Source organism: Rhamphochromis longiceps, linkage group LG9 (genome assembly GCF_057381845.1).
Source record: "Rhamphochromis longiceps isolate RC_006_pf linkage group LG9, R_longiceps_female_GT1.1, whole genome shotgun sequence".
NCBI classification, from domain to species: Eukaryota; Metazoa; Chordata; class Actinopteri; order Cichliformes; family Cichlidae; genus Rhamphochromis; species Rhamphochromis longiceps.
The window spans coordinates 36,610,506-36,636,972 of NC_140565.1; the positions used below are offsets into that span (position 1 = coordinate 36,610,506).

General features: G+C 46.1%; 3 protein-coding genes across 8 annotated transcripts in view; 2 read left to right on the forward strand and 1 right to left on the reverse strand.

The window, feature by feature from the left end:
- The window catches only part of actr3b (actin related protein 3B), an 18,825-nt gene extending 13,243 nt beyond the window's left edge, over positions 1 to 5,582 (forward strand). For 2 of the 4 annotated variants that reach the window (XM_085417672.1, XM_085417673.1), the window contains 3 exons: positions 648 to 773; positions 2,333 to 2,416; positions 2,626 to 5,582. In XM_085417672.1, the coding sequence (XP_085273798.1) occupies positions 648 to 773; positions 2,333 to 2,416; positions 2,626 to 2,721 (306 nt within the window). In that variant the 3' untranslated portion in view covers positions 2,722 to 5,582. Of the gene's footprint in view, positions 1 to 647; positions 1,001 to 2,332; positions 2,417 to 2,625 lie in introns of all 4 variants that reach the window. The other 2 variants (XR_014913170.1, XM_085417671.1) reach the window with 2 other exon arrangements.
- Positions 5,583 to 5,885: 303 nt separating this feature from the next.
- On the reverse strand, positions 5,886 to 8,537 carry LOC146662824 (uncharacterized). 3 transcript variants are annotated; one of them, XM_085417708.1, is made up of 3 exons: positions 8,400 to 8,537; positions 7,119 to 7,398; positions 5,886 to 6,786 (listed from the first exon to the last, which is right to left on the reverse strand). In XM_085417708.1, the coding sequence occupies exons 2-3, from the start codon at positions 7,387 to 7,389 to the stop codon at positions 6,479 to 6,481; spliced, it is 579 nt and encodes a 192-aa protein (XP_085273834.1). In that variant the 5' UTR covers positions 7,390 to 7,398; positions 8,400 to 8,537; the 3' UTR covers positions 5,886 to 6,478. The 3 variants fall into 3 exon arrangements, with proteins under 3 accessions (XP_085273834.1, XP_085273833.1, XP_085273830.1); XM_085417707.1 differs by having other exon boundaries at positions 7,119 to 7,401; XM_085417704.1 differs by lacking the exon at positions 8,400 to 8,537 and adding an exon at positions 7,630 to 8,263.
- A 4,953-nt stretch (positions 8,538 to 13,490) lies between these two features.
- LOC146662825 (uncharacterized) lies at positions 13,491 to 25,911 on the forward strand. Its single transcript, XM_085417617.1, has 7 exons — positions 13,491 to 13,742; positions 16,670 to 16,811; positions 18,557 to 18,823; positions 19,055 to 19,608; positions 19,682 to 20,815; positions 22,324 to 23,418; positions 25,287 to 25,911. Exons 2-7 carry the CDS (start codon positions 16,679 to 16,681, stop codon positions 25,818 to 25,820), a joined length of 3,717 nt encoding a protein of 1,238 aa, XP_085273743.1. The 5' UTR covers positions 13,491 to 13,742; positions 16,670 to 16,678; the 3' UTR covers positions 25,821 to 25,911.
- The last annotated feature ends 556 nt before the right edge of the window (positions 25,912 to 26,467 follow it).

Below are 26,467 nucleotides of genomic sequence, written 5' to 3' on the forward strand. Positions count from 1 at the left end.
TGAGTTTTGGATGAGTTCTGATAAGTTACATCCATCCATCCATTTTCTTGACAACTTATCCAGTTCAGGGTCATTGGTGGGTGGGGGCGTGGAGCTGGAGCCCCTCCCAGCTAGTACCGCGGTACAACACACCCTGTACAAGTTCAGGGTCAAAGTCTGTGCACTGTGTGACTTATATTAAAGTATCTTCATCTGTGTTGCAGAAGCCACCAGCCGAGGTTCTCAGACTGTCGACCTCTTTGTGTCTCTGACAGTCAGAAGTGAAAGACGAGCTGTTTGTGATGCTTTGCAGGCAGCTGGAGCTGTTCATACCTAAACGTGTGTCGGGACGTGTTTCTGGAGCTAGCTTACAGCTAGCATTCGTAGTTCTAAAAACTCTTTGAGTAAGAGTGAAGACATCATTTTGTCTGAGACCTGCAGAGGGCAGTTCAAGGGTTTGGTTAGAATACGGGTCAGGTTTGGCACAGGCCGCTTTGCAGAACCTAAAAAAATGTATTAAAGTGAATTTCACATTAAAAGCATCACATAAATAACCAAACTAAAAGAAAAACAAATGGAGAAGAACTTTAAACTGAAGAAGTGTATTTGTTGTGAATGACTGAGGCTGAGGGTTTGCTGAAGCTGTGTGAGTCTTCTGTGTCCAACAGAACATCGTGCTGTCTGGAGGTTCCACCATGTTCAGAGACTTTGGCCGGCGGCTGCAGAGGGACCTGAAGAGGGTGGTGGACGCTCGGCTGAAGCTGAGCGAAGAGCTGAGCGGAGGACGGATAAAGGTGAGCCTGACCAGCGAGTGCAGGCCGATCCAGACCTTTATGACCTGAACACATCTGGAAGAAGAGGTTTTTAACATTGGTCAGCTTCAGGTAAAGCTTTTCTTTGTTTGTGTGGAACTTTTCAGTCAAAAGGCTGAAACTGGTCCCCACTGAGCTCCTCCACAGTCCAGATCAGTGCTGGTCCCATGGTGGTCCCAGCTGGAATCACCTTCCTATTAATAGCAGAGGTGGGAATTAACAAAGTGCAAATACCTTGTACTTAAGTAGAATTTTCAGCTGAGTACTTTCTACTCCTTACATTTTCGAACAGGATCATGACTTTAGGTTTATCTGTAGTTTATACTCTGGGTTTAAAGTGGAGTGCAGGTTTCCGTATGTTTAGCATTTAGCTAGCCCTACTGAAGAGGAGCGAGCAAAACTTTTGTACTGTCAGGTAATTTGAAATGCAGCTAACAAACATCAGCAAACACACAAACTGTCTGTGTGCAGTTTATCTCACAGTGTGCTAAAGGTCCAGCTGCTTGTTTCACTGGGAGAGAAAAGACAGAGAGCTAAGTTCATTCAGAGATGGAGAAAGATAAGAAAGAAGGACAGGAGAGGAAGAAGAGAGCTTAGAGTTAAAGGGAAGGGTGCTCATTTAAAGCTCACATAGAAGTCCTCATGTTGTTAAACCTGCTGAGGCAGACTAACTGTGTTATTTAAAGGCTGCAGGTTAGTGCAGCATAAACAGGTGAGTTTGTACTGTGATGGCTTTAAAGTAAAGACCAGCGTGTGACTGCTGCACAGTGACTGTCTTATATAAAGATAGCATAAACTGTCAGTGTAGAGGATGAAATCAACCAGGACAACTCAGGAAACATCTGCTCACATCTGGTTGAATCCAGGTGTGTACATCCACAGAGAGCAGCAGATCAGCTGATCACAGCCTGCACACTAAGAACATCTACTGGAGCTCTCAGTAGAAATGATTGTGAGTTTGGTTCTTTTCCCCACACTGAGCCATGACAGCTGACTTTAGGTTCCCCACCTGCTGAATCCACTTCACCCTCTGACTGTGCTTGTGTTCCTGGTTAGAAACAAGGTCCTTCCCTCTACAACGGAGGCAACAGAAAAAATAAATATATTTTTATTTTCCCTCCTGCTCATCTTCTACTTACCTGACTCAAGCTGAGTACATTTATTAGAATTAAAATTCAGGTTACAATTATTACATTAATAAAAAATGTGGTAGAAATGTTCTTCAAGGAACTTTCTTCCTCTGAGTACGTTTCAGAGCCGTTACTTTTCACTTTTATTTGAGTAAAGAATTTGAATCAGTACTTGAACTTACAGGAGTATTTTTTAACAGTAGGTTCTGTACTTGTACTTGTCTGTAGTTTTGCCACCTGTGATTAATAGTCACCAGATCCTGGTGCAGCTGATAACAGCACAGAGCAGAGTTAAGCTTTAATGTTACAGCCTTTACCTGGATGGCATTTAACTGGATCACTGGTTTGTTCCCAGTTTCTTTGTGATGTGAATCATTTATATGCAGATGACGTGTTTTTGTGTGTTGGCAGCCGAAGCCGATGGAGGTTCAGGTCGTCTCACATCACATGCAGCGTTACGCCGTCTGGTTCGGAGGCTCTATGTTGGCGTCCACGGTAACCAAAAGTTTTGTGTTCTTCTACTTTCACACAAAGCATTTCCCTAAACAACATGTGGCTGGAGGAAATGAGCCTGCTCAGTAAACTCTTTCCTGACGAGTTTATGGTTTCAGGTCTTAGTGAATAAAATATGCATTCAGTTTATAACTGATGGCCTGTCTGGAGAGACCAGGAACCTTTGTTGACACTGTGTGTTGTGTTTGCAGCCGGAGTTTTTCCAGGTGTGTCACTCGAAGAAGGACTACGACGAGATCGGGCCGAGCATCTGTCGACACAACCCCGTGTTTGGCATCATGTCCTGATGACAGCGGCGAGCCCATCGGCCCGCTAACCTGTTAGCCTGCTAGCAACCAGCCACTCAGCCATTAGCCTGATAGTTTTTTGCCCTTCTCAGTTTTCACCTATGAAGCTGCTAACCTGTTAGCGGGCTAGCTCAGCATCATCAAGCACATGGAGAACGTGAAGCACAAAGGCAGTTAGAGAGCAAGACAAAGTTTGCAGTGGTTTTGTTTTGATAAATTTACTCCACAGAGAAAAAAACGTCTTCAAGCAACTTAAAGAAGTCCAGACGCTTTTCTTTGCAAGCTCCTTTGTCCACAGAGAAGAATTTTACCGAGAACAAGAGGAGCTGCAGGAGACCTGGTGTAGCTAGCCAACCTTCTTCCAACACGTAGCAGTGCTAATAGAGATCCTCCGAAGCTGAGGCTGTTGTCCCGACAGCAGATAGAGATAAATATGGCGCCTGCTCGCCTCTCATCCTCATTTCGGCCTCTTATCAAACACAAGCCGCCGCTCTGTGCTGAAGCTGGCGACGGTGGATTTAACAGGACAAGCCTCTGGATGTTTTCTGTCACTCGGCATTTATGTCAGCATGTTTGTGGCCCTGCTATAACGATCAGACTCACACTGAATCTCACTGACTTTTTGTCTCTAAACTAGGAAAAGCTCTAAAATCCGTCTCTTCGTCTTTCGGACAGTGTCGTAGACAGACAGAAAATAATTTTCTTTGGTGGTGATGGTCTCATTTTCTCTCTAGCAGCACAATCAGGTGTAGTTTTGAGCGCTGCAGCCTGCAGAGGGCGCCAATGGTGTCAGGACAGCGACGCAGTGTGACGTCACAATCAAAGGGGACCTGTTCTGCTTTTTCTCGTTTTCTGGTACAAGAGTAAAGTCATAGTCTCTGATGTTGAGATGAAACACCACCCATGTGTCAGATAACAAGCTCATCACCACACTGGCTTCCTGAAATTTCTGTTTGCTCCAGTCTCACAGTGATGGAGCGATGTTGGTCTGAACATCACTCTCTGGGTCTACGGCCCCAAGATCCCCCCAAAAACCACCAGACAGAATACAAAGGGAGAGTAAATCTATTCATGTTAACATATAAAGGGTATTTTGTGACTTTAGATATAAGAGACATGACTGTGGCTCAGCATGAGCATTTATTTTTTGGATTAGCGTGAGCCGGGAAGAGGCTCCAAATGATTCTGGGTCATGGATTTAGTTTTTAATGTGGTCAGGCTCTATATTTGTAAAATAAATAAATAAATAAATAATAATAATAATAATATAAACTTTGCATTAATAAATATTTATATTGACTGAGAGAGCAAGAATCAGACCGATCAAAGATCAGGTCCAAACAACCTGTAGCATGTGTTCAGGTGCAGTCATGTGATGGGCACGTCTTCCAGAAGTCATTGTTAGGTGAGACGCTCAGTTTGGAGATTTGCTTCCACAACACGTTTTCTCTTACAGCGCAGGGATGAAAGCAGATAAAATCCACGTTATGCCAATGAGTATTTCTTAAACGAGATGAAGCCTCATTTGCATATTTAAAAATCAACCTCCAAACAGTTCATGTCTATAATTAGTCAGTTTCACGATATTATCTGTACATACTGGTTTGCAATAAACATGTATGAAGTTCTGCAGATCATACCTTTGCTTTCTCCATGTCAGTTCTTTTCTTGCACCACAAATATTGTCCTTACCTCCAGCACAGCCATCTGGCAGTGACCCTCCGACCTCTGCCATAATCCTCAGATGGACCTGGGCCTGCTCATTTAAGCCACACCCACTTCCATCAGTGTTTTCTTTTTTTATCACGAGGTTGGCTGACTGGTTCACTGTGCATACCGATAGTGAACCTTACGTTGCTGCTTTCACTTTACTTGAATGTTCAAACTTTTGCATTTGATCCAGTGACTTGGGCTCCACTAGGGCTGGAGTAACCTGTGAGAGCTAGTGATGCTGTTCTACTGCAGATGAATCACCTGAATGAGGAGGTGCGCTCCCCTGTGTTTCATGTTCAGTTACTCTGAATCTCCTCTTCACCTCACTCTTATACCTGTTCACCCTGTGTCCCTCCTCTCTAACTCCACTCACTGTGACATCACCAGCCACCCTCTCTATTCAATTCAATTAAATTTTATTTATATAGCGCCAAATCACAACATAAGTCGCCTCAAGGCGCTTCATAGATACAGAGAAAAACCCAACAATCATATGACCCCCTATGAGCAAGCACTTTGGCAACAGTGGGAAGGAAAAACTCCCTTTTAACAGGAAGAAACCTCCGGCAGAACCAGGCTCAGGGAGGGGCGGGGCCATCTGCTGCGACCGGTTGGGGTGAGAGAAGGAAGACAGGATAAAGACATGCTGTGGAAGAGAGACAGAGATTAATAACAGATATGATTCAATGCAGAGAGGTCTGTTAATACATAGTGAGTGAGAAAGGTGACTCTCTGAGTCTGCGTCTGTATCTGTCTGTCTATGGTGTCTCCCCATCTGTTTGTGAATCTGTCTGTTTAGTTCAATGTCTTGTCTGGTTCCATGTGTCTGAGTTTCCTGTTTTATTGTGAAGGTCCGTGTCGTATGTGAGTGTGCTCAGTTTACGTTTCCCCTGTCCCGTCAGCCCAGATTCCTCCCAGCTGTGTTGCCCTCCTGTCTCTCATCCCCTGATTACTGGTGTGTGTCTTTAAGCCCTGTGTGTTCTCCTGCCTGTTGCCGGTTCGTCTGTGTAACTCCGTGTCAGTCTGTTACCCTGTGTTCCACGGTGTCCTGTTCCTCGTCTGCGTCTCTCTGCTTCTCATCCCGATGTCGTATGCTCCCAGGTCTGTTATTTTTAGTCCTCCCAGTTTAGGTGTCTTTAGTTATTTGTTATGCCCCACTGTTTGTTTGCCACTACACCTCTGTAAATAAAACCACCGGTATCTCATCCACTGCCTGCATCTTGGGTCCTTCTTCCAACTCCACACGGCTTGCCATCGGCAGCCGTGACAGAAGGTCCAGATCATCTCTCAGGTCTTTACTGGAGTTTTACCTCTGGTACTCAGACAGAGTTCATCAGTGTAGATAGTTCTGAGAGTCTTCTTTTGTTGTCTTCCTGCTGCTTCTTCTTTTAAAACTCAAACATTTATTGGAGCTGAACAGGTGTGTTACAAAGCCAAACCACCAGACACAGTGACAGGAAACTCATCTTTTATTTTCACGTTGATCAGAGTTACAGAAAGAAACATGAAACTCTGACCCTCTGCTCTCTGACATGTTTGACTTCAACAACATGAAAACAGCCAAAATCCTCATTAATCTGTTGGACTTTTATTCTAATCAGCTCTAAAATGTTTCCATAAAATCTAATAAACTTCTCGTTAACATCAGTGTCCGATGAAAATTCTACAAATAAAGTCATTTTCCTGATTGTTTTGTTCTCAGACTGGAAGTCAGAGATCTTGGTTTCCATCCATCCTGAAGGTTTTCACAGAGCCGACTGTTCAGGTTTGACTCAAAGCCTTGTTTCTGGGACACTTTAGTCCTGAAACCTGCTGAAACTCTGACATGTTCTGCTGTTTGAACATCTTTGTTTGTATAAAGACGCATAGAAAATCGTCTCTGTGAAAATCTTTGATGTGAAAACCAAACCAAATAGATGAGCCTCGCGCTCGTGTTTCTGTAAGTGGATTGGAGGATTAAACATTGAACTGTATCAGCTGCTTCTGGGTGTTACAGATGATTCCTAATTTGCTCTCCTGTGAGTGCTGAACATCTGGCAGTGCGTCACATCAGCTGCAGCTCCCGTGAAAGGCACGGATCCACCTCGCAGAGAGCGGCGATCAGAGCCGAGCTGCCCTGGGATCCTTTTCTGCGCACCACGTCGATCACCTGTCGGGCTTTATCCGCCCTGCTCCTCACTCCGCCTAAATCCATTTCATCATCGATGATGACGCGGCGCTCCAGGAGTTTATCCAGCAGCTTCCTCAGGACGGGTTCGGACACTCTGTCGATAAACTGAGAGCGAACGGCCGCCAACTTCTCCTCTGCCGAGGAGTCGGCGGCGGTCTTTGGCAGATCGGGACCTGGAAGACCTGTGAGAGAGAGGAGGACGGATTAATGCCGAGGTCAGAGTGAGGCCGAAGACCTCCGACCACGGGAGCCTCGGCGTGAAGCCGAAGACCTCCGACCACGGGAGCCTCAGAGTTCCTGAGAACATCCAATCCAGCAGCTCCGACTCGGGCGGCTCCTTCCATCAGCTGTTTGCTCTGAATGCACCTTAAAAGGGAGAGAGACACTCTGCACACACTTCCTGTTTGCACGTCCTGTCACAGCGTGACGCTGCTCTGACCCTGATGATGTCACCTGAATGTCAAACGCTCAAACAGGTTAAAGGAAGTGCACGCCTGCCCACAGCCTCACTGACCTGCAGGTTGACCCATGACCTTTCGCAGCTTCTTCACCAGGTCGTTCCTGTTGATCTTCTTAAAGATGCTCTCCATCACCTGCACGGCTCCGTCCATGTCATACTTCTGCACCATCAGATCCACGGCGTCGCACCGCTCCGCCGTCGACAGCCGGTTCACTTTGATGGGCTCGATGTCTCTAAACCGCTCGTTCTTCAGGTTCCACTTGAAGGTCTTGAATTCCTCATCTGTTATGTCTTCCAGGATGTTGACGAGGTCCGGCTCCGTCATCTCGGCTTCCTGCTAGCATCAGAAAACACTGTGATCAGACTCTGATGCATCATGGGTAATGAGCGCACGCGGGTGTAAAGCGATGACGCAGATCCAGCTTTACACTGTGAGAGCGCCGACGTGAAACACAGTCAGTGTTAGCAAACATCTCCAGTAATAAATCAGTGCACCACAAACACATGGACGACTATGACAGAGGCACAGAAAGAGGCGGGGTTTAGTTCAGGAAGGAGGCGTGACCTGGAAGTATCTGCCCTCATCAGCGCTGTCTGAATTCTCCACATGACTGTCACGGCGGGAATTGCACATGTGTTTCCGGAGCAGATCCAAGGAGACGGGAGAACACGAGAAGAGGAGTAACGAAACGAGTCAAGTTATTGGGCTGAATCCCAGAAAACAAAAACAAAGCAAGGCGAAACAAGCGATGGAACTGAACTAAAACCTAAAGTAAGAAAACTAAACAATCTATGAAAACTCTGGCAGGAGACATGAAAATGAACAGGCACATGCAAAACGTAGACGCGGATTAATCCAAACATGAACAGTTGTAAGTAAACTCTGTGACCTGACGTGACGTAAACAGACGACCCGACAAAGAATAGAGGAAACACGGAGGACTTAGATACACAGGAGAGATGTGAGGGAAGTGGAAACGCCTGGGGACACCCCCGACACCAATCAGGAGTCGGGAATGTCAGCATGCCCCGCCCTCAGCTGTTTCCTGCCACTGCAGCTCAAACTGGTTTGAACCTGATCTCAGATTAAAGACAAAGCGATCACACACAGCTGGCTGATGATGAAGTGTGAAAGAAGGAGCAAACCCCGCAGATGTTCTCAGCAGGTTTACAAAGATGGCCTCCAGCTGCTTTTAATCGACACCAGCGAGAGAGACGTCAGGCTCGCAGGAAGGAAACCTTCTGTGGCGCTCGCCCTTAACGGCCAAGCCAGAATCTCCCAGGCGACCCTGAAGCTGACGAGGAGCTTCAGGTAGAAACGGCAGACACACTCACCTTTCAGCTCGGAGCGATGACAGAGATAGGAGCGCTTCCACTCGCTGGTGCCTGTCAGACGGGCTTCAGGGCTGCTGCTCTGCCAGTTGTGAGGCGCTGCTCAGACTGACTAATGTCAGAGGTTTGGCTTCTTCTTTCATGCTTCCTGTGTTAGTGCGACACAGGAAGAAGACATCCGCTCACCATCAACCTCTCTCACATCTGTCTACATCAGGGAAATGCAAAACACAAAGAAAAGAATGGACCTCGTAAAGACACCAGTGTGGCCCGCTGAACATCTTTGGAAAATGCATGTGATGACATCGATGTGTGAGTTTTGACTGTATCGCACAGCTTTTAGTTTTCCTCACAGATTACCCCCCCCCCCCCGCCCACCAGCGCTCACATTAACTGTGATCCACACTAACACGAAGGGCGGCCTCACTGGTTCAGCCCAATGGGGGTGGAAGTGGGCTGTATGTGGGTTAGTGAGGTTTGCACACGTGTCACTGACCTGCTTACTTTTCAGGTGCAGCGAGGTCAGCCACTAAACCTGAGCGAAAGCAAACAGTTGAGCTGCTGAAAGAAAAAAAACAACTTACAAATTAAAATATCTGTGTCACAGGCTGGGTCTCTGACCCAGCGCTCTGAGTTCATTTTGTATTTGTCTCATTTTAGATATGTGATTAGTTTGTGTCATTCCTATTTAGCTTTAGTTAAGGAAAGGCAGTTATTATTTATTGTTTCCTTGGTTTCTATTTTTGAGTTCTTGTATCGTTCATCACGTGTTAGGTCTGTTAAGCTTGTGTTGTCATGTCTAGTTTCAGTGTTTCCTGTTTTATTTTGAAGGAGTCGTGTGTTCTTTGTTCATTGTATTTAGTTTCACTTCCCCTGTCCTGTCATTAGGTTCATGTCAGTCAGCTGTTCCTCCATGTGTTCCCACTTCCCCTAATCACCTCCTGTGTATTTAAGTCCTGTGTTTTCAATGTGTCATTGTCAGATCGTCTGCTTTGTTTGCAAGCCAAGAAGTTGCGTCAAGTTTCCTCATGTCAAGTCCATGTTCCTGTTGTAGGTTTTTAAGTTAATTTAGCTCACCCAGTTTAGTTTATTGTTAGCCTTGCATTTTGCCTTTTGTTTACAGTTATTTTGCCAGCCTCAATAAATGCCTCGTTTTCTGTTATTCAAGTCATGTTTCACATTTTGTTTCCGTCTGCATTTGGGTCCACCCTTCACTCTACACACAGTCAGCCCTGCTGATTGTGACAATCTGAAAAGAAATAATTTCTATTTTCAGTTTCAGTTTTATTTATACAGGACTAAATCACAACAACGGTCACCTCAAGGTGCTTTATACTGTAATGTAGACCCTACAATGATACATACAGAGAAAAACCCAACAATCAAATGACCCCCTATGAGCAGCACTTTTGTGACAGTGGGAAGGAAAAACTCCCTTTTAACAGGAAGAAACCTCTGGCAGAACTTAAACAAAGCAAATACAAAACATTTGAAGGTGTTTTCAGGAACAGCAGCCTCATAGGGGCCGCTGTGAGGAAACGCCCTGACAAACACGGCGATGTTTGAAACGACTGACGCTGACAGGAAACGGTGCAAAAGCTGAAACGAACCCACCAATGAACTGAAAGACTGTGGAGAGCCTTGGCCCAGCAGCCTCCATGCTGCTGCTTTCAAATGTCTCTCTGAGGACTTTAGCTTCGAGTTTCGTGGATTTCACAACCTGAAACACAGTCCGTCTCTGAGTGCTCACTCAGAGACAACATCTTTCACGTGGAACAGTGGAACGCATTTCACAAATGGATTTTGTTACACGGGCATTTTGTCGTACTACAGGCAAAATATTGCCATTAAGTGCCTTTGTAACTTGAATTTTTCATTAAATGCGGTCTTCATAAGCCGGGGTTCCACTGTACTGGTGATGGGTCGGTCGCAAACGAAATGGCTCTTAGAGCCGACACTTTGAAGTGAATGATGTGAGCCGGATCCTTATAGAGATTGACGGACCACGTGACTTTCGCACATTGCTTTGTGGGTACCCGTGGCAACAAAATCGAAACACTGCATCAAGCGCTAGTATTTCCAGCACCGGTAATCATTAATTCTGCGGTTTTAATCCCTACTTGCATTTTATTTGCCCCAAAAACAGTTCTGTACAAAACGACGGAGAACACGGCAGGTCTGTACAAAGACAGACGTAAATGGCCTGTATTTATATAGCGCTTTACTAGTCCCTAAGGACCCCAAAGCGCTTTACACATCCAGTCATCCACCCATTCACACACTGGTGATGGCAGCTACATTGTAGCCACAGCCACCCTGGGGCGCACTGACAGAGGCGAGGCTGCCGGACACTGGCGCCACCAGGCCCTCTGACCACCACCAGTAGGCAACGGGTTAAGTGTCTTGCCCAAGGACACAACGACCGAGACTGTCCAAGCCGGGGCTCGAACCGGCAACCTTCCGATTACAAGACGAACTCCCAACTCTTGAGCCACGATCGCCCTTGTCAGTCACGTGACGCAAAGGCAAAAAAAGAGTATGAGGAAAAAATCAAAGGAGTGAAAAGGTGAGACTCACACGAGCATACAGAGTGGAGTAAGGACGTTAGCATGCTGCCCAACTTTCATCACGCACATATTTACTATTATATGGTCCTAATTGTGAGTGCATACACTCACAAAATGTTTAGTAACTTCAGATCCCTGGAACAAGCCCAGGTCCAGTTTACTTTGGTGATTTGGACTATTCCATCTCACAGCTGTTGTTACAGGACAACGCGTCTATTTGTTGTTTCAGGTTGTAATGTTACACAACATTTTCAGATGTAATAGAAATAAAATGAGTGTTTCGTAATTCATTCAATTTATTGTCTTTATTTATAACTGGCATTATTGTTTCATTCTATTATAGAATCTTACAAGAAAGAGGCAAAATTGTATTTCATTATGCTTTATTAGCTGCTTCGGTGAAAAACAAATCAACAATGAAAAAAACAAAACAAAACAACATTGCAAAACAACATACTGGAAAACAGTTATTCATCACTTGATTGCTTCAATACAACACTTGGGCACATATATGCGGGACGCTTCGTGGCTGTTTTGATAGCGCTCTCTCTCTTAACCAATCAAATCTCACTGTGGTAGCAGCTTTAAACTCTGTATGACCCAGGTTGATAGAGGGGCCCAGTCTGGATCACATTCTTGTATTTTGTTGGCTGGTTTGCCTACAAAACACAACAAACATTAGCACGCAAAGCCACAGTGAACAAAGCAGCATAGCGCAGCAAATTCAATTCAAATCAACATAAGACTTATTTGTAACCTAAATCAACAATTATGTTATGATAAATGATAAATTACGTAATAACTACAACAGAAAACTGACCTTTGTGGAAATACTTGGAGCAGACTAACATGTGAGCTGGAGTGTTCTGGGACATTATATTTGGTCTGCAATCCAGGCCATCCGTCATGTTCATGTTCAAGCCATGAAACATGGCTTGAACAATTTCTCTTCAACGATGTAATCCGATTACAACCGATTTCTTTACCCGTCGGCTTCCTGTGGCTGTCATGCGACCGGCTATTGCAGTTAATAATACAACAGCTTCTTGCCATTATTTGTGTTTCTTTTTATCGCTGTGTGACTGTTTTCATGGGAAAGCCTGCGTGGGCTAGTACTGCTTGCCACTTGTTCCCAGAATCCTTTGTGGTTTTACCCCAGAATGACGTCACATTTTCACTCTCTATTGGGAGCCGTGTTTTTTTGCGCAGAGCAGAGACTGGAGGGGTGCAAACAGAGCCTTGCGTTTGGCAACAGCAGTAGCACACGAAAAGAGCAGGAGGGAGAGAGACAGAAAGAGAGCTGGGAGCAACAACAAGACACAACATCGTTACATTGGAAAGGTATGTTAAAGAAAATGAGTGACATCAAGAAAAGAAGCAAAATCTGGAACCATTTAAATTTTATTGACACTAAAAGGCAGAGTGTAGAGTCTGCAAGAAAAGACTATCATATAGAGCCGGCTCCACAAACAACCTGCACAGGCACCTGAGAACTGTCCACCCATCAGTGCAATGGAAAAATAAAACACAGTCAGTTGAGTGTGATATTAATATTTCTAAATGCCAACTTTTCCCTTAATTAAAGACCTGGGCTTTCATTTTTTTTCTTTGTGTTTTGCATATTTTAATCAATATTTTATTGTGTTGTGGTTTGCAGTATCTTGTGTTGTTTCCTTTAAATTTGTTTAAAAGGAAAAATCTGAAACTTTAAATAGTTAAAAGTTGAATTGTACATAGTTGCTTTTTGGATTTTATAATTTTTTTTTTACATTTTGTGAATAAATAAAAGCCTATTTATATAATAATCAGAATCAGAATCAGAATACTTTATTGATCCCTGGGGGAAATTATTTTTTGTTACAGTGCTCCATTATAAACCAACATTAAGACAAGACAGACAATACGCTAACTAAGAATAGTACAATATATACATATATATATATACATACATACATACATACATACATACATACATACATACATACATACATACATAAGTCACTCATAAATAAATAGCTTAAAAAGAAACATGTGTAGTTATAGCAGCAAACAGTGTGTTAAGTGGATGCGTTGTACAGGGAGATGGCCACAGGCAGGAAAGATTTCCTGTGTCGTTCAGTGGTGCTTTTCGGTAATCTCAGTCTCTCACTGAACGAGCTCCTGTGACTGACCAGCATGTCATGGAGTGGGTGGGAGGTGTTATCCAACATTGTCTTTATCTTGGACAGCATCCGCCTCTCCAACACCACCTAATAAACATATATAAATAAAACCACTTTTTTTTTTACATTAGTAGTTAATTTTGTGCATAATTTTATATTGCTATTGATAATAAATTAATTAATGCAACCAAACAACCTGAAGAACCGCTTGGGATCCGAAAGTCCGGGTCTTTTTTTAGTGAGTCGAGCCGAAAGAGTCGGTTCTCTAAAAAGAGTCGGAATTCCCATAATTAAAGAGCACGAAGAAGAAGTCGGTGTTTGTTTGTCCTAGTGCGCAGGCGTCATGTGAGGGTGCAGTTCCTGCTGCGGCCTTCGGGGGCGGCAGAGCGCGGCACAGCGGCGAAGAAGAAGAAGAATTAGCAGCGGCGCCAAAAGCGAGCTGCTCGGTCCCGCTCATTTCTCCGCTTCCAGCCGCTTTAAAGACCCGCAGCATGAGGCCTAGAGCGGCCCGCGGAGCTCACAGCGCCGGTGCACAGCCGCCAGCTAACGGGTCTGAGTAACGGCTAACGGCGGCTTCACGGAGGAGACGAGGCGCTGTGACGTCACTGAGAATTAAGGTTTGTTTTTTTGAATGAATCTTTATTCGAACAAACAGGAGCAGCAGCTACCAAAGTAATTAGATTACCGGAAGTCTGCTCAGAAGTAAAATCAGGCCAAACAAACAGACTGAAGTTTGTTTTCTATTGTTTATTTGCGAGAGTAAAAGAGTGACGTCTTCAGCGTGTAAGGTTGGAGGTTGATCGCGTGAGGCTGTGAGCAAATCTAGTCTCGAGGTCACAACGAAACCAAACACAGTTACATGAGTTCAGAGGAGAGCTGAGGGCGCAGCCTGGGGGTCCAGAGGTGGAGGGCGGGTCAGTGAGGAGGTTATCCACAGCTTGAACAATAAAGTTGTGCTCTGACGTATTTAAACTGTAAACGTTGTTTCTAAACTGAAGCCATCGTTAGAGTCCTGCTCTCCTTCTTTCTGATCTGAGAAAAGCGCCTTTACTTTTCTTTATATGAAGATCGTCAGGTTTAAACAGCTGCGTCTCCACCAATGACTGTAGAAAGCATGGACGACGCGACAGCGCTTCCTCCCATTGTGCAAATTTATTTTTAAAGAACTTTATTTACAAACAACAGTAAAACATACAAGGCGCCATCATTAATCCGAATATGTAATATCCTGGGTTGAGCATTTTCTTTGCAAGCTCTTTTGACCAGGAAGTGAAATATACTTTTTTCTTATCGCCATAACCGCCATGGTCTCAAATGCTTTCAGGATATAATTTCTTTTAACCGGATTCGGGCAAATTTCACTTATCAAAATATTCCTGATCACCTTGTTTGTAAACCTGCTGTCACCAAATTCAACTCCAGCTATGCAGAGCTGCCTCAGTCCAGGAGAAATCTTAGAGTGCACAATATCTTCTTTTATCATTGATCTCAAAGAGACTGGGATGGCTTTCATCAGGGATTTATATCTCTTAGCAGTACATCTTACATCAAATTTCTCACAAAACGTGTCATGTTTTAATAAGACCCCATTCTCATCCATAAAATAAGATAAGATAAAACTTTATTAATCCCTCGGGTGGGTTCCTCTGGGAAATTCGGTTTCCAAAAGCACAGCACTGACAGAAGTTTTTTATATATATATATATATATATATATATATATATATATATATATATATATATATATATATATATATATATATTGTGATCGATGTAGCGGTTCCGAATGACAGCAATATCAGGAAGAAGGAACACGAGAAGCTGGAGAAATACCAAGGGCTCAGAGAAGAGCTCGAGAGGATGTGGAGGGTGAAGGTAACGGTGGTCCCCGTGGTAATCGGAGCACTAGGTGCGGTGACTCCCAAGCTAGGCGAGTGGCTCCAGCAGATCCCGGGAACAACATCGGAGATCTCTGTCCAGAAGAGCGCAGTCCTGGGAACAGCTAAGATACTGCGCAGGACCCTCAAGCTCCCAGGCCTCTGGTAGAGGACCCGAGCTTGAAGGATAAACCGCCCGCAGGGGCGTGCTGGGTGTTTTTATATATATATATATATATATATATATATATATATATATATATATATATTTTTTTTTTCCACCCTGATTTACGAATAAATTCTTTACAAATCCTACCATGTGGATTCATGGATTTTTTTTTCACATTCTGTCTCTCACAGTTGAAGTGTACCTCTGGTGCAAATTACTGACCTCTGTCATCATTTTAGGTGGGGGAACTTGCACAATCGGTGGCTGACTAAATACTTTTTTGCCCCACTGTATATATGTATATGTATGTATATGTATATATGTATATGTATGTATATATGTATAGCTACTTGTAATAAAAGTACAGTAACAGTAATTAGTGACTGAGCAGCCCGGAGCGTTTCTCTGGATTTCTTTAGTAAATTCATTCATCTGCACAGATTAGCTAAACGAACCCTGACAGCCGAGTCCTCATCTTAGCTAGCTAGGTCTCAGGACCGAGCTATGGACGGTAGTTACAGATTAGCTGACAAACACTTTTAACTTACCGAAAAGAAAAAAAAAAGTGCAGCGGGGCCTCAGGTCCTTCTGTCAGGTAGTCCAGTTTACTGAAGAACACCTCAGGCTGTCAGGTTAAAACACTCGGTCGTGTCTTCGTAGCGTAAACGCTGGTCCTCCTCTCAGAGCCTACGCTCTATCTGCTATTCCCGAACAGAGATACGCAAGTTTCTCCGTGACTGCAGCTGCCAGTCAAAGCTGCTATGATGATGTTTCACCCCAATTTAACATCACCGTGGTAGGAATTAGAATCAAACTTATGGGAGAGGAGACTCATTGGAGACAAAAGAAAGAATCTTTGGAAAAAATTATCTGAGGAGAATTAATTATGACCTATACTGCAGCCAGAAACCAGGGGGCGATAGAGACGTTTTGGCTTCACTTTTGGGCTGTCGTGTCCTCCATGTTTTCTACAGTCATTGGTCTCCACAGGCTGCTCCTGCAGGAGCTCCAAGACTCCCTGTGGGTTTGGGCCCACCTTGTGGCTGCTGTCATTGGTGGACGGCTCCGGTCTCTGCAGTGATGTCACCGTGTTAGCAGGACCTCAGCTGACATGGGGACACTTCTGTGTTTCCGTCTGAGCTGAGTGAAGTCATTCCACCTTAAATCAGCTGCAGTTACAGTACTGAGCAGAGGCAGGAAGGCCGCTCGTGTCCTCCAGCTTAACCAGCACAGACTCAGGTGTGTCATCACTTCCTTGTTACCTGCACAGGTACAGCTGGCGCTTTGACAGGACACTTATTTGTGAAGGAAGAGAAACGCTGATGTAAATATTCTGATGTCATCAGCCGCAGGTCATGTCACAGTGGCTCCACCCACAGATGCTCGGTGGTGCAGTCGGCTCAAAGCTCGTTTGAACTTTCTCCTGTGGCTGATTGGACGTCCAGCTGTGTGATGCCCTGTATGATGTTAACGTTTGTCCTCTGTGGCGCCCCCTGCAGGTGTTCCAGATGATCGTTGAAGGACACAGGAGGGAGGAGAGGAGGAGGAAGGAGGTGGGCTGTCAGAGCGAGGCGGCCGAGAGGAGGGACGCCGCCGTCCAGGTGGATCTGCTGACTCAGCAGCTAAGCTGGAGACACTTAGGTGAGACTCAGGGACACGTGATTTATCACCGTGCTCTCTGAAACACGGAGCTTCAAACTCATATCCAGTCCAACGTGTCTGTAAAGCAGCACTGAAAACAAACCAGCTGCATGTGAAACACATAGTTACACGGACTCAAACACAGGAAGCCTGCCAACACACAAGCCGTTACGCTGGTCGCTATAGCGATGCACCATAGTGCAGCTGTAATAACTGTGTGACGAAGGGCTCGACCTGAGGAAGGAAGAACCTGATTCCACAGGCTAGACATTGGCCCAGGTCCCCTGTGGCACCCAGAGGCCACGCAGAGCCGGTCCACACAGAGCCGGTCCACACAGATCCATGCAGAGCTGGTCCACACAGAAGTCGCTCCGGGTGGTTTCCTCTGAGGGCTCGAGCCGGCGGACGGACTCAAGGTTCGTCTCTGTGAATGGTGGGTAAAAGGGGGCTTGCCTCGTCGCCGAGCGCCATCTTCGGGTTTAGAGCCTGTGGGCGTCTCACTCACCCGGCCACAGACGTGGAGTCACGGGTAGAGTCACAGTCCACGGCCTTTGTACTGAAGCCACTTCACAGCTGAGAAGATGGTGAACTTCCTGTTCCTGTCCCACACCCGCTGATTAGAAACACCTTCTGCCCCGGTAAACACACCTGAGCAGACACACTGTTTTCTTCCTCACAGATGTCTAAATTTACCCAGAATTCATTGCGGTGCTGACATTGAGACCCTTGATCGCTTCATGGCCAGGTGCTCTCTGAGTTATTAGTCGTGTCCAAATTCATGGGCTGCATCCTCCTGAGGACCCGGCCTTCACGGTCTATGGGGGCCGGGTCTTCAGAAGGTCGGGTAGGCCGGAAGTAAACGGCCGTGAAATTGGACGGTCCAGCCTTCAGATTAGCGTCACCGCTGTCTCGGTGGAGTTTAATAAACTCGGCCGTCTGCTCCTTGCTATCTAAAATATAACAGGACACTGGAGGAAACTCTCGACCATCTGTTTAATCAGTTTTCTGTTTGACGTTTATTCAGCTGTGTGAAAACCAAGGAGGAACCCACCCGGGGGATTAATAAAGTTTTATCTAATCTAATCTAATAATGTTAATCTCAGCCAAACCGATTTACTCATAAACAAATAAAACACTGAAAAAAAGCCAAACAATAACATTTTAGGTTCTCTAAGTGACTTATATATTACGTTTAACCCGAGCAGCGAAAGACCGAGGTGATCTGAAAATGATGTGCTGGGAGTTTGCTGTTCTCGGCGGCTTCAGTGACCCTCGAGCTCCCGGCGAGCTGTCGAGCTGGTGGGCAGCAGAAGTCTCTGAAAACATCGAAGCACTTTTGCAAATATGCGATATCTTGATAAACCGAGCAGATATTAAAAGTTTACACAGCTACATTCTCGCCTGAAAATATGTTAAAAGTTTATTTTGTGACCCAGAGAGAGTAGTAACAGTAATATTAAAACTTAGTAGCGGCCGCCATTGCCAGAAACTGGAGTTTGGCTGAATTCTGGGATATGGTGGGCCACAAAGGACACACCCGACCCGTCCTTCAAATTCGGGGAAAAGCAGGACGCATTTGTCGGCTGCATTCGGAGGAGTCTACGAATTCGGACAGCCTTCGGCGCGTCGCTGTGATGTAATCGTTCTACAAATGCGTCCTCGAGAGGATGCAGCCCATGAATTTGGACACGCCCATTAACTGTTTGAAGCAGAGCGCGCTCACACGTACGCCTCTCCCCTCTCAGGTGTTTCCTGCCACTGTGGCGCCTTCCAGGTGGATGAATCAGCAGGGGGCGCTCTGCTGCAGCTCTGCAGGAGTCGGGCATCACGCTGCGGCACCGACCGCCCCGCCCTGCTACCCAGCGTGCCTCTGTTCTCCGAGCACTCTGTTCTGCCTCCCCCGACTCCTGCGGACGTCTCGGCTGCTCCTCCTGGACTCATCGCTCCCCTGAGCCCGGGGCTGGCCGAAGAGGAGGAGCAGGAAGAGGAGCAGGAGGTGCACGTACCTGAGGGTAGGTTTTGTAAGTGTCAGGTTAAATGAGATGTTTGAAGATCGAGTCCACTCAGAGCAGGAAGCCTTTAATCTGCTCATGTGTTCTTGACCTCCCAACCTTTCATCCTTCAGCCTCCTCTCACAGGAGATTGACTCTCTGCATCAGTCAGTATCTGGGTTATTGATTAGTGATCGGTTCTTTGTATTAATCAGTATTTGAACATTAACTTCCTTTACTCTTCTCCTGCAGAGGAGAGACTCTGCTCTGAGAATGTGGCATTTAAAGAAAAGAAGAAGATGGTGGGGGGGAGGTGGCCTGATGGTGGTGAAAGACAAAAGTCATCACTGGCTGACAAATCGACCAATCACATCGCAGGAAATGCGGCCGGGAAGAGGAGGAGACTAAAGATTAAGCTTCTGAAGAAGGATGAGGAGTCCCACACCAGCAAGCGAGGAGAGGAACAAACAACCAGGATCCAGGAGAGGAAGGAGAACGAGGGGCAGGAGGAGGAGGAGAGAGGAGGGGAGGAGACCATGAAAGAAAGGGGAGGAGTCAAATCTGTCATAATAAAGACTGAGGAGGGTCGGAGACCGAGGAGGATGGTTGGCCCGACAGTCAGATACCTGCTGGAGTCTGAGCAGCAGTCACATGGGCCAACAGCAGCCAATCACAGCAGAGCGAGCAGAGATGTGCGGAGGAGAAAGATGGGGAGGCCGAGGAAGGAGCAGAAGGAGCTGGATGACAGCAGCACGGTGGAGTCCTCAACAGACGGAGGAGCAGAGAGATGGTGGAAGCTCTGCCAGGTCAGTCCTTCACTTGAACGTCACATCACCTTTGATTCTCTGACCTTTGACCTTCAACTTTACCTGTCTCCAGGTGTGTGGTCTGAACGTCACCAGCCAGGCGTCTCTGGATCTCCACCTTTCCGTCCACAGACCGGCTTCTAGCTGCGCACAAGCTGCTGCTGACCAACAGCAAGAACAAACCAATCACGCGCAGGGTGATGCAGAGGAGAGGGAGGAGCCTCAGAGGCAGAGGAGGACAGTCTGCCAACCAATCAGGTACCTACTGGAGTCGGAGGAAGTGTCACATGGTTCTGGAACAGCCAATCAGACCAATCAGGAGGCAGCTACCAAACCCACAAGAAGGAGAGGAACATCAAAAGATGCTGTTGGGGGCGGGGCTTCAGAGGTGATTGACAGGCCTGAGACTAATGCTAAAGACACAGGTCACATGGTCACAACAGGAGGAAGAGAGGAAGGAGAGGAGGAGCCTCACAGGACAAAGAGGACGATGGTTGGCCGACCAATGAGGTACCTGCTGGAGTCAGAGGAAACAGGTGGTGTCAGAACCTCCAATCACGATGCAGAAAACAAACCCACACAGCGCAGGCGAAGACCAAAAAATGTTTTTGATTTCAGTGAGGCTGGGGGCAGGGCTTCAAAGATGACTGACTGTTCTGATACTGAAGATAAAGTAACGGATCACATGGTGTCAACGGGAGGAAGAAAGGAAGGGGAGGAGCCTCAAAGGCCCAGGAAGCTCCTCCTCACAGCACCCACCGAGGCTCCTTATTGGTCAAGAGACATAAACCGTGCGAGAACACGTCCCAGCTGGTTGGTCGACTACTGGACCCTGAACAGGAGTGGGAATGGAAGGAGGGGGACAAAGAGGAGCAGAGTGGAGGACGACGACGAAGAAAGGGAGGCGCAACAAGTCTGTGTAGAGAAGGAGGAGGAGCCTCAAAGGCCGAGGAGGACGATGGTTGGCCCACCAATCAGGTACCTGCTGGAGTCAGAGGAGACAACACGGGGTTCTGGAACAGCCAATCAGACCAATCAGAAGGCAGCTAACAAACACACAAGGAGGAGAGGAAGATCAAAAGATTCTGTTGGAGGCGGGGCTTCAAAGATGACTGACTGTTCTGACATTGGAGATAAAGACACAGGTCACATGGTCTCAACGGGAGGAAGAAAGGAAGAGGAGGAGCTTCAGAGACCAGGAAAGACGGTTAGTCCACCAATCAGATGCCTTCTAGAGTCAGAGGTGATAACAGATATTTTACAATCATCCAATCAGGATGCAGAACACAAGCCCATGTCTTCTGACCTTTACTTGAACTTTACCTGTTACTACAGCCTCTTTTTCTACCTACTCGGATCGACTTGCCGCGGTTTTCAGGTTTCCTATTAGTTCGTAGTTCCTGGTACCAGGTGATGTTCGGCCGGCGTTCCAGGAAATTCGAGCAAATATGAAAATGTGCCCCTGATTGGCCAGTCAGTGGCTTCCCTCGATGAGTCGTGATGGCGTCTCATTCACAAAAATGAAAAGCGCCATTTTTGAAGTTGGGTAGCGACAGAAATGGCTACAAAAGCAATGCCGTGTTCCCGAGTCTGACGCCACAGACCAAGCAGCGGGTCCATCGCGCCTCGACGTCCACCTTTATTGGTGTTGCACATTAATTGCTATAACAATGACCACGTACATTAAGTACTTACCAGATTGTAGTGGAAAACCAGTCATGGCGAGTGGTTCCAAGTAGGTAACCATGGAAATTAGGGCTGGGTATCGTCACTGATCTCTAGAATCGATTCGATTTCGATTCATGAGGTCCCGAATCAATTCGATCCACAATTCGATTCGATTTGAATCGGGTAAATTTAGCCTGAGACAGTCAGAAATATTATAATTCAGGTCATGCATCAGTACATTTCCATATTTTTATATCTATAAAAAGAAAGCTGATACTTGCGGGACTTTATCAAAGGTGTGAGCATCACAGCAGAGGCCTTTGTGTCAAAGTAACTGAGGATAAAACACAGAAAAACATGAAGGCGACTTTCCTGGCCTGGATTTTAACAGATGACCTTAAAAATATTCTGCAGTAGATCAAAAACGAAAGAAAACCATGAATCAACACATGAACATGACCTGATGCTGCTGAAGTGAAGCAGAGCAAAGTTTACAGAGGTTTGATTACAGGCACAGCTGAGAGTTTTGCAATTTGCATCATTTTAAAAAGTTTAAATTTGCTCAGTATTGAACAGCAGAAATGAGGCTTTCTTCTCAGAAGTAAGTAAAAGGACAAAAACAGCGGCCAACAGCCTGTAAACAACGGTAGAGTTGTGCGTAACAAGCAAGCGAATAATGCAGAAAACAGATTTTTAGACGGGAAACTGTTCTTGAAGTACAGAGAGAGAGAGCTGTGCATGAAGTGTGATTTTTATCGTGGTGGAAGCAAAACAGCAAAAATCAGAGTGAATTCTTTGTGTTTTGTGTTTCCATCTTTGTACAGAATCCTGCTCTCATTTAACCTGAGATTCTGGCATTCCGGGCAAAATAAATTTATCCAAGCTAGAATCGATTTTAAACGATAAATTGATAATCAAAGCCCACCCCTAATGGATGGGCTTCTTCTTTCCCGACTTTTAACCAGACTTTTCTGCCCCTTTTGTCTTTAGTTAGGTGAGCGTTGGGTTAATTACAGCTGACCTTTGTCTGACCTTTCCCCCCTGCAGGCGTCTGCCCTCCACCCGTCCGTCCACAGACCAAAGCAACCTTTCGGCTGTCACCTCTGCAACAGGAAGTTCAGCTGTGCCAGCGGGCTGTTCCTGCACCAATGCGATCAGCACCACAGCAATATAGGTGGTCTCTACAGCAACGGATGTGGGGCGGCCCTGAGCAACGCCCAAGCTCCTAAAAACAAACCACAAAAACAGACCACCCAGGATGACAAGGAGGAGGAGCCTCAGAGGCCCAGGAAGCCCCTCCTCACAGCACCCACCAAGGCTCCTTTTTGGTCAAGAGGCATAAACCGTGCGAGAACACGTCCCAGCTGGTTGGTCAACTACTGGACCCTGAACAGGAGTGGGAATGGATGGAGGGGGACAAAGAGGAGCAGAGCGGAGGAGGAAGAAAAAGAAGAAAGGGAGGTGCAACAAGTCTGTGTGGAGAAGGAGGAGGAGCCTCAAAGGCCGAGGAGGACGATGGTTGGCCCACCAATCAGGTACCTGCTGGAGTCAGAGGAGACAACACGGGGTTCTGGAACAGCCAATCAGACCAATCAGAAGGCAGCTAACAAACACACAAGGAGGAGAGGAAGATCAAAAGACTCTGCTGGAGGCGGGGCTTCAAAGATGACTGACTGTTCTGACATTGGAGATAAAGACACAGGTCACATGGTCTCAACGGGAGGAAGACAGGAAGAGGAGGAGCCTCAGAGACCAGGAAAGATGGTCAGTCCACCAATCAGATGCCTTCTAGAGTTGGAGGAACATGATTCTGGAACAGCCAATCACACTGATCAGGAGACAGTTACCAAGCTCACAAGAAGGAGAGAAAGATCAGATGCTGTTGGCCTCTGTGAGCCTGGGGGCGGGGCTTCAGAGATGATTGACAGGCTTGACGCTAAAGTTAAAGACATAAGTCATGTGGTTGAAAAGGGCAGAAGAAAGGGAGATGAGAAGAAGGAGGAGCCTCAGAGGCTGAGAAGGACGATGGTCGGCCCACCAATCAGGTACCTGCTGGAGTCAGAGGAGCTGTCACGGGGTCAAAGAACAGCCAATCAGGACACAGAAAACAAACCCACACACAGCAGACGGAGCCCAAAAAAGGTTGGTAGCCACAGTTAACTGATCAATCAGGAGGCAGCTAACAGCACCTGCCATTAAGTTCTTAGGTCGACCATATTAAAGATTGAACCCATCTCTAATGATCGGCTATGTACCACAGGCCTTCAAGCTGGCTGTAGTTAAAGACTTTACTCAAAAATCATCTCTAGACCCAGCAGTCTTAGCTAATTATTGGCCAATCTCCAACCTTCCTTTATATCAAACATCCTTGAAAGAGTAGTTGTCAAACAGCTAACAGATCATCTTAGACTTTTAGAGACTTTCTATTGTCATTGTGCAGTTTCTTGCACAGCGAAATTGGGTAGCTGGATCACAAAGGTGCTAAAGTAAAAAGAAGAGAAACCAATATACAACGAAGGCGGAAAATAAATAAATAATTAAATCAATAGCTGGGATAGGCTCCAGCGCCCCCCGCGACCCTGAAAAGGATAAGCGGAAGCGAATGGATGGATGGATGGATGGATGGATAAATCAATAGAATAAAATAAAAAACAGTGTATATGTATACATATGTGAGTGGAACTATATACATGGTGTATGTGGAGGAAACATTGAAACAGACTGGGACCAAAATAATTGCACAGAACATGGAAAGACTGAGATATTGCACATAGATGATCAACAGCAGTGTCAGGGTGGATGTGTTGGGGAAGTCTTTACACACTAGTTTGCATTAAGAGTTCTGACAGCCCACGGGAAGAAGCTGTTCTTTAGTCTGTTGGTTTTGCACCTGATGGATCTGAGCCTTTTTCCAGAGGGCAGGATGTTGAAGAGGTGGTGGTTAGGATGGAGGTGGTCCTTTATAATTGCCCTGGCTCTGGAGAGACATCTTGAGCTGGCAATTAAGTCCAGGGAGTTCTGATGACCCTCTGTAGTCTCTTCTTGTCAGCTGTTGTGCAACCAGCGTACCACACAGGGATGGCGTGCACCAGCACACTCTCGATAGTGGCACGGTAGAAGGACCTCTGCAGAGGAGTGGCTTATTTGAAGAGTTTCAGTCAGGTTTCAGAGCTCAGCACAGCACAGAAACAGCTTTAGTGAAGGTTACAAATGATCTTCTTATGGCCTCTGACAGTGGACTCATCTCTGTGCTTGTCCTGCTAGACCTCAGTGCAGCGTTCGATACTGTCGACCATAATATCCTATTAGAGCGATTAGAACATGCTGTAGGTATTACAGGTACTGCGCTGCAGTGGTTTGTATCATATCTATCTAATAGGCTCCAGTTTGTGCATGTAAATGGAGAGTCCTCTTCACACACTGAGGTTAATTATGGAGTTCCACAGGGTTCAGTGCTAGGACCAATTCTGTTTACATTATACATGCTTCCCTTAGGCAGCATCATCAGAAGACACAGCATACATTTACACTGCTATGCAGATGACACCCAGCTCTATCTGTCCATGAAGCCAGATAACACACACCAATGAGTTAAACTGCAGGAATGTCTTAAAGACATAAAGACCTGGATGGCCGCTAACTTTCTGCTTCTTAATTCAGATCAAACTGAGGTTATTGTACTCGGCCCTGAAAAGCTTAGAAATATGGTATCTAACCAGATTCTTACTCTGGATGGCATTACCTTGGCCTCCAGTAACACTGTGAGGAACCTTGGAGTCATTTTTGACCAGGACATGTCCTTCAACGCACATATTAAACAAATATGTAAGACTGCTTTCTTCCATTTGTGCAACATCTCTAAAGTTAGAAATATCCTGTCTCAGAGTGACGCTGAAAAACTAGTTCATGCATTTATTACTTCCAGGCTGGACGACTGTAATTCATTATTATCAGGAAGTCTAAAACCTCCCTGAAAGCCTTCAGTTAATCGTGACCTTTCTCCTCTGCAGACGTCTGTCTTCCACAGACCGAAGCGCCCGTTCGGCTGTCACATCTGCAACAGGAAGTTCAGCCGTGCCAGCAGACTGTTCCTGCATCATTGCAATCAGCACCGCAGCATCATAGACAGTTCCCAAGGCAACAGAGTTGGGATGGCCATGAGCAGTGCTCGAGCTTCTGATGGCAAATGGAAAGAAGGAACCCAGGGTAAGAACGAGAATGGGGAGGAGCCTCAGCGGCAGCGAAGGAGGAGAGTTGGCCCACCAATCAGATACCTACTGGAGTCAGAGGAGTTGTCACATGGTCTTAGAAAAGCCCATCAGAGTGCAGCAACCAAACCCACACAAAGGAGAGGAAGAATGAAGGCTGGTGGGCTCACTAAGGCTGGGGGCGGGGCTTCACAGATGATTGATAGGTTTGAGGCTACCTTTGCCACAGACAGACAGACAGGTGTGCACAGGCAGACTTACCTGGTTCACAGAGACTTGCAGGATTGTCAGGTGACCATCTCCCCCTGCTCTGTCACAATGCAGCGCCTCCTCTGATTGGCTGATTACGTTCTTGTTAAACATGTTTGTTTTAATTTTTTCTATGAAGTCTGGTTTCAGTGATTTTAGGTGTGTGTGTGTGTGTCACACTGTTTTTGAACAATAAAATGAAATAATTTCCTGCTCCTTTTTTCTGTCCTGCTGTTCATGGTTTCTAATGAGGTCAAAGGTCAGGCTGCACCGCCCATGGAACTGCATGATGTCAGAGAGGGGATATCCTTATATGGTCGCGTCAGGCTCTGAGTAATCTAAATCAATGTGGGCCATGACCCCCTGGTGGACGTCACAGGTACTGCAGGTGAGCCTGGAGCCATCACTGCGTAGTACAAATATCACAAATGCTACAATCAAACCGAAGTATTCGAGTGTATTTAGCAGTAGTTCCAGTCCTGACAGAGAAAGTCCTCCCTGCAGAGTCCTCCATCATCATCATCGTCACTGTGTGATGAGTTTAAATAAGAATCAGTTTTCAGATTATATAGCTTAAAGTGTCACCATGACGACCAATCCTCATCCTCGCACTCAGGACCACTGGAGGACACCAGACTGCAGGACAGGTGTGGTGCAGGTAAACTCGGCCTCACTGAGAAAAACACAAGAACAGAGCTGTTTATCATCTAACACAGCACATAACAGGCAAGGCA

Bases quoted from the DNA above. Each gene is read 5' to 3' on its own strand.
- LOC146662824 (XM_085417704.1), bottom strand. From the start codon at position 7,698: ATGTGCAATTCCCGCCGTGACAGTCATGTGGAGAATTCAGACAGCGCT. The intron at 7,399-7,629 runs GTCACGCCTCCT...TGATGCTAGCAG, and splicing joins ATGAGGGCAGATACTTCCAG to GAAGCCGAGATGACGGAGCC. The intron at 6,787-7,118 runs GTCAGTGAGGCT...TCTCTCTCACAG, and splicing joins GGTCATGGGTCAACCTGCAG to GTCTTCCAGGTCCCGATCTG.
- LOC146662825 (XM_085417617.1), top strand. From the start codon at position 16,679: ATGATCGTTGAAGGACACAGGAGGGAGGAGAGGAGGAGGAAGGAGGTG. The intron at 16,812-18,556 runs GTGAGACTCAGG...CTCCCCTCTCAG, and splicing joins GCTAAGCTGGAGACACTTAG to GTGTTTCCTGCCACTGTGGC. The intron at 20,816-22,323 runs GTTAGTCCACCA...TCCCCCCTGCAG, and splicing joins TTCAGAGACCAGGAAAGACG to GCGTCTGCCCTCCACCCGTC.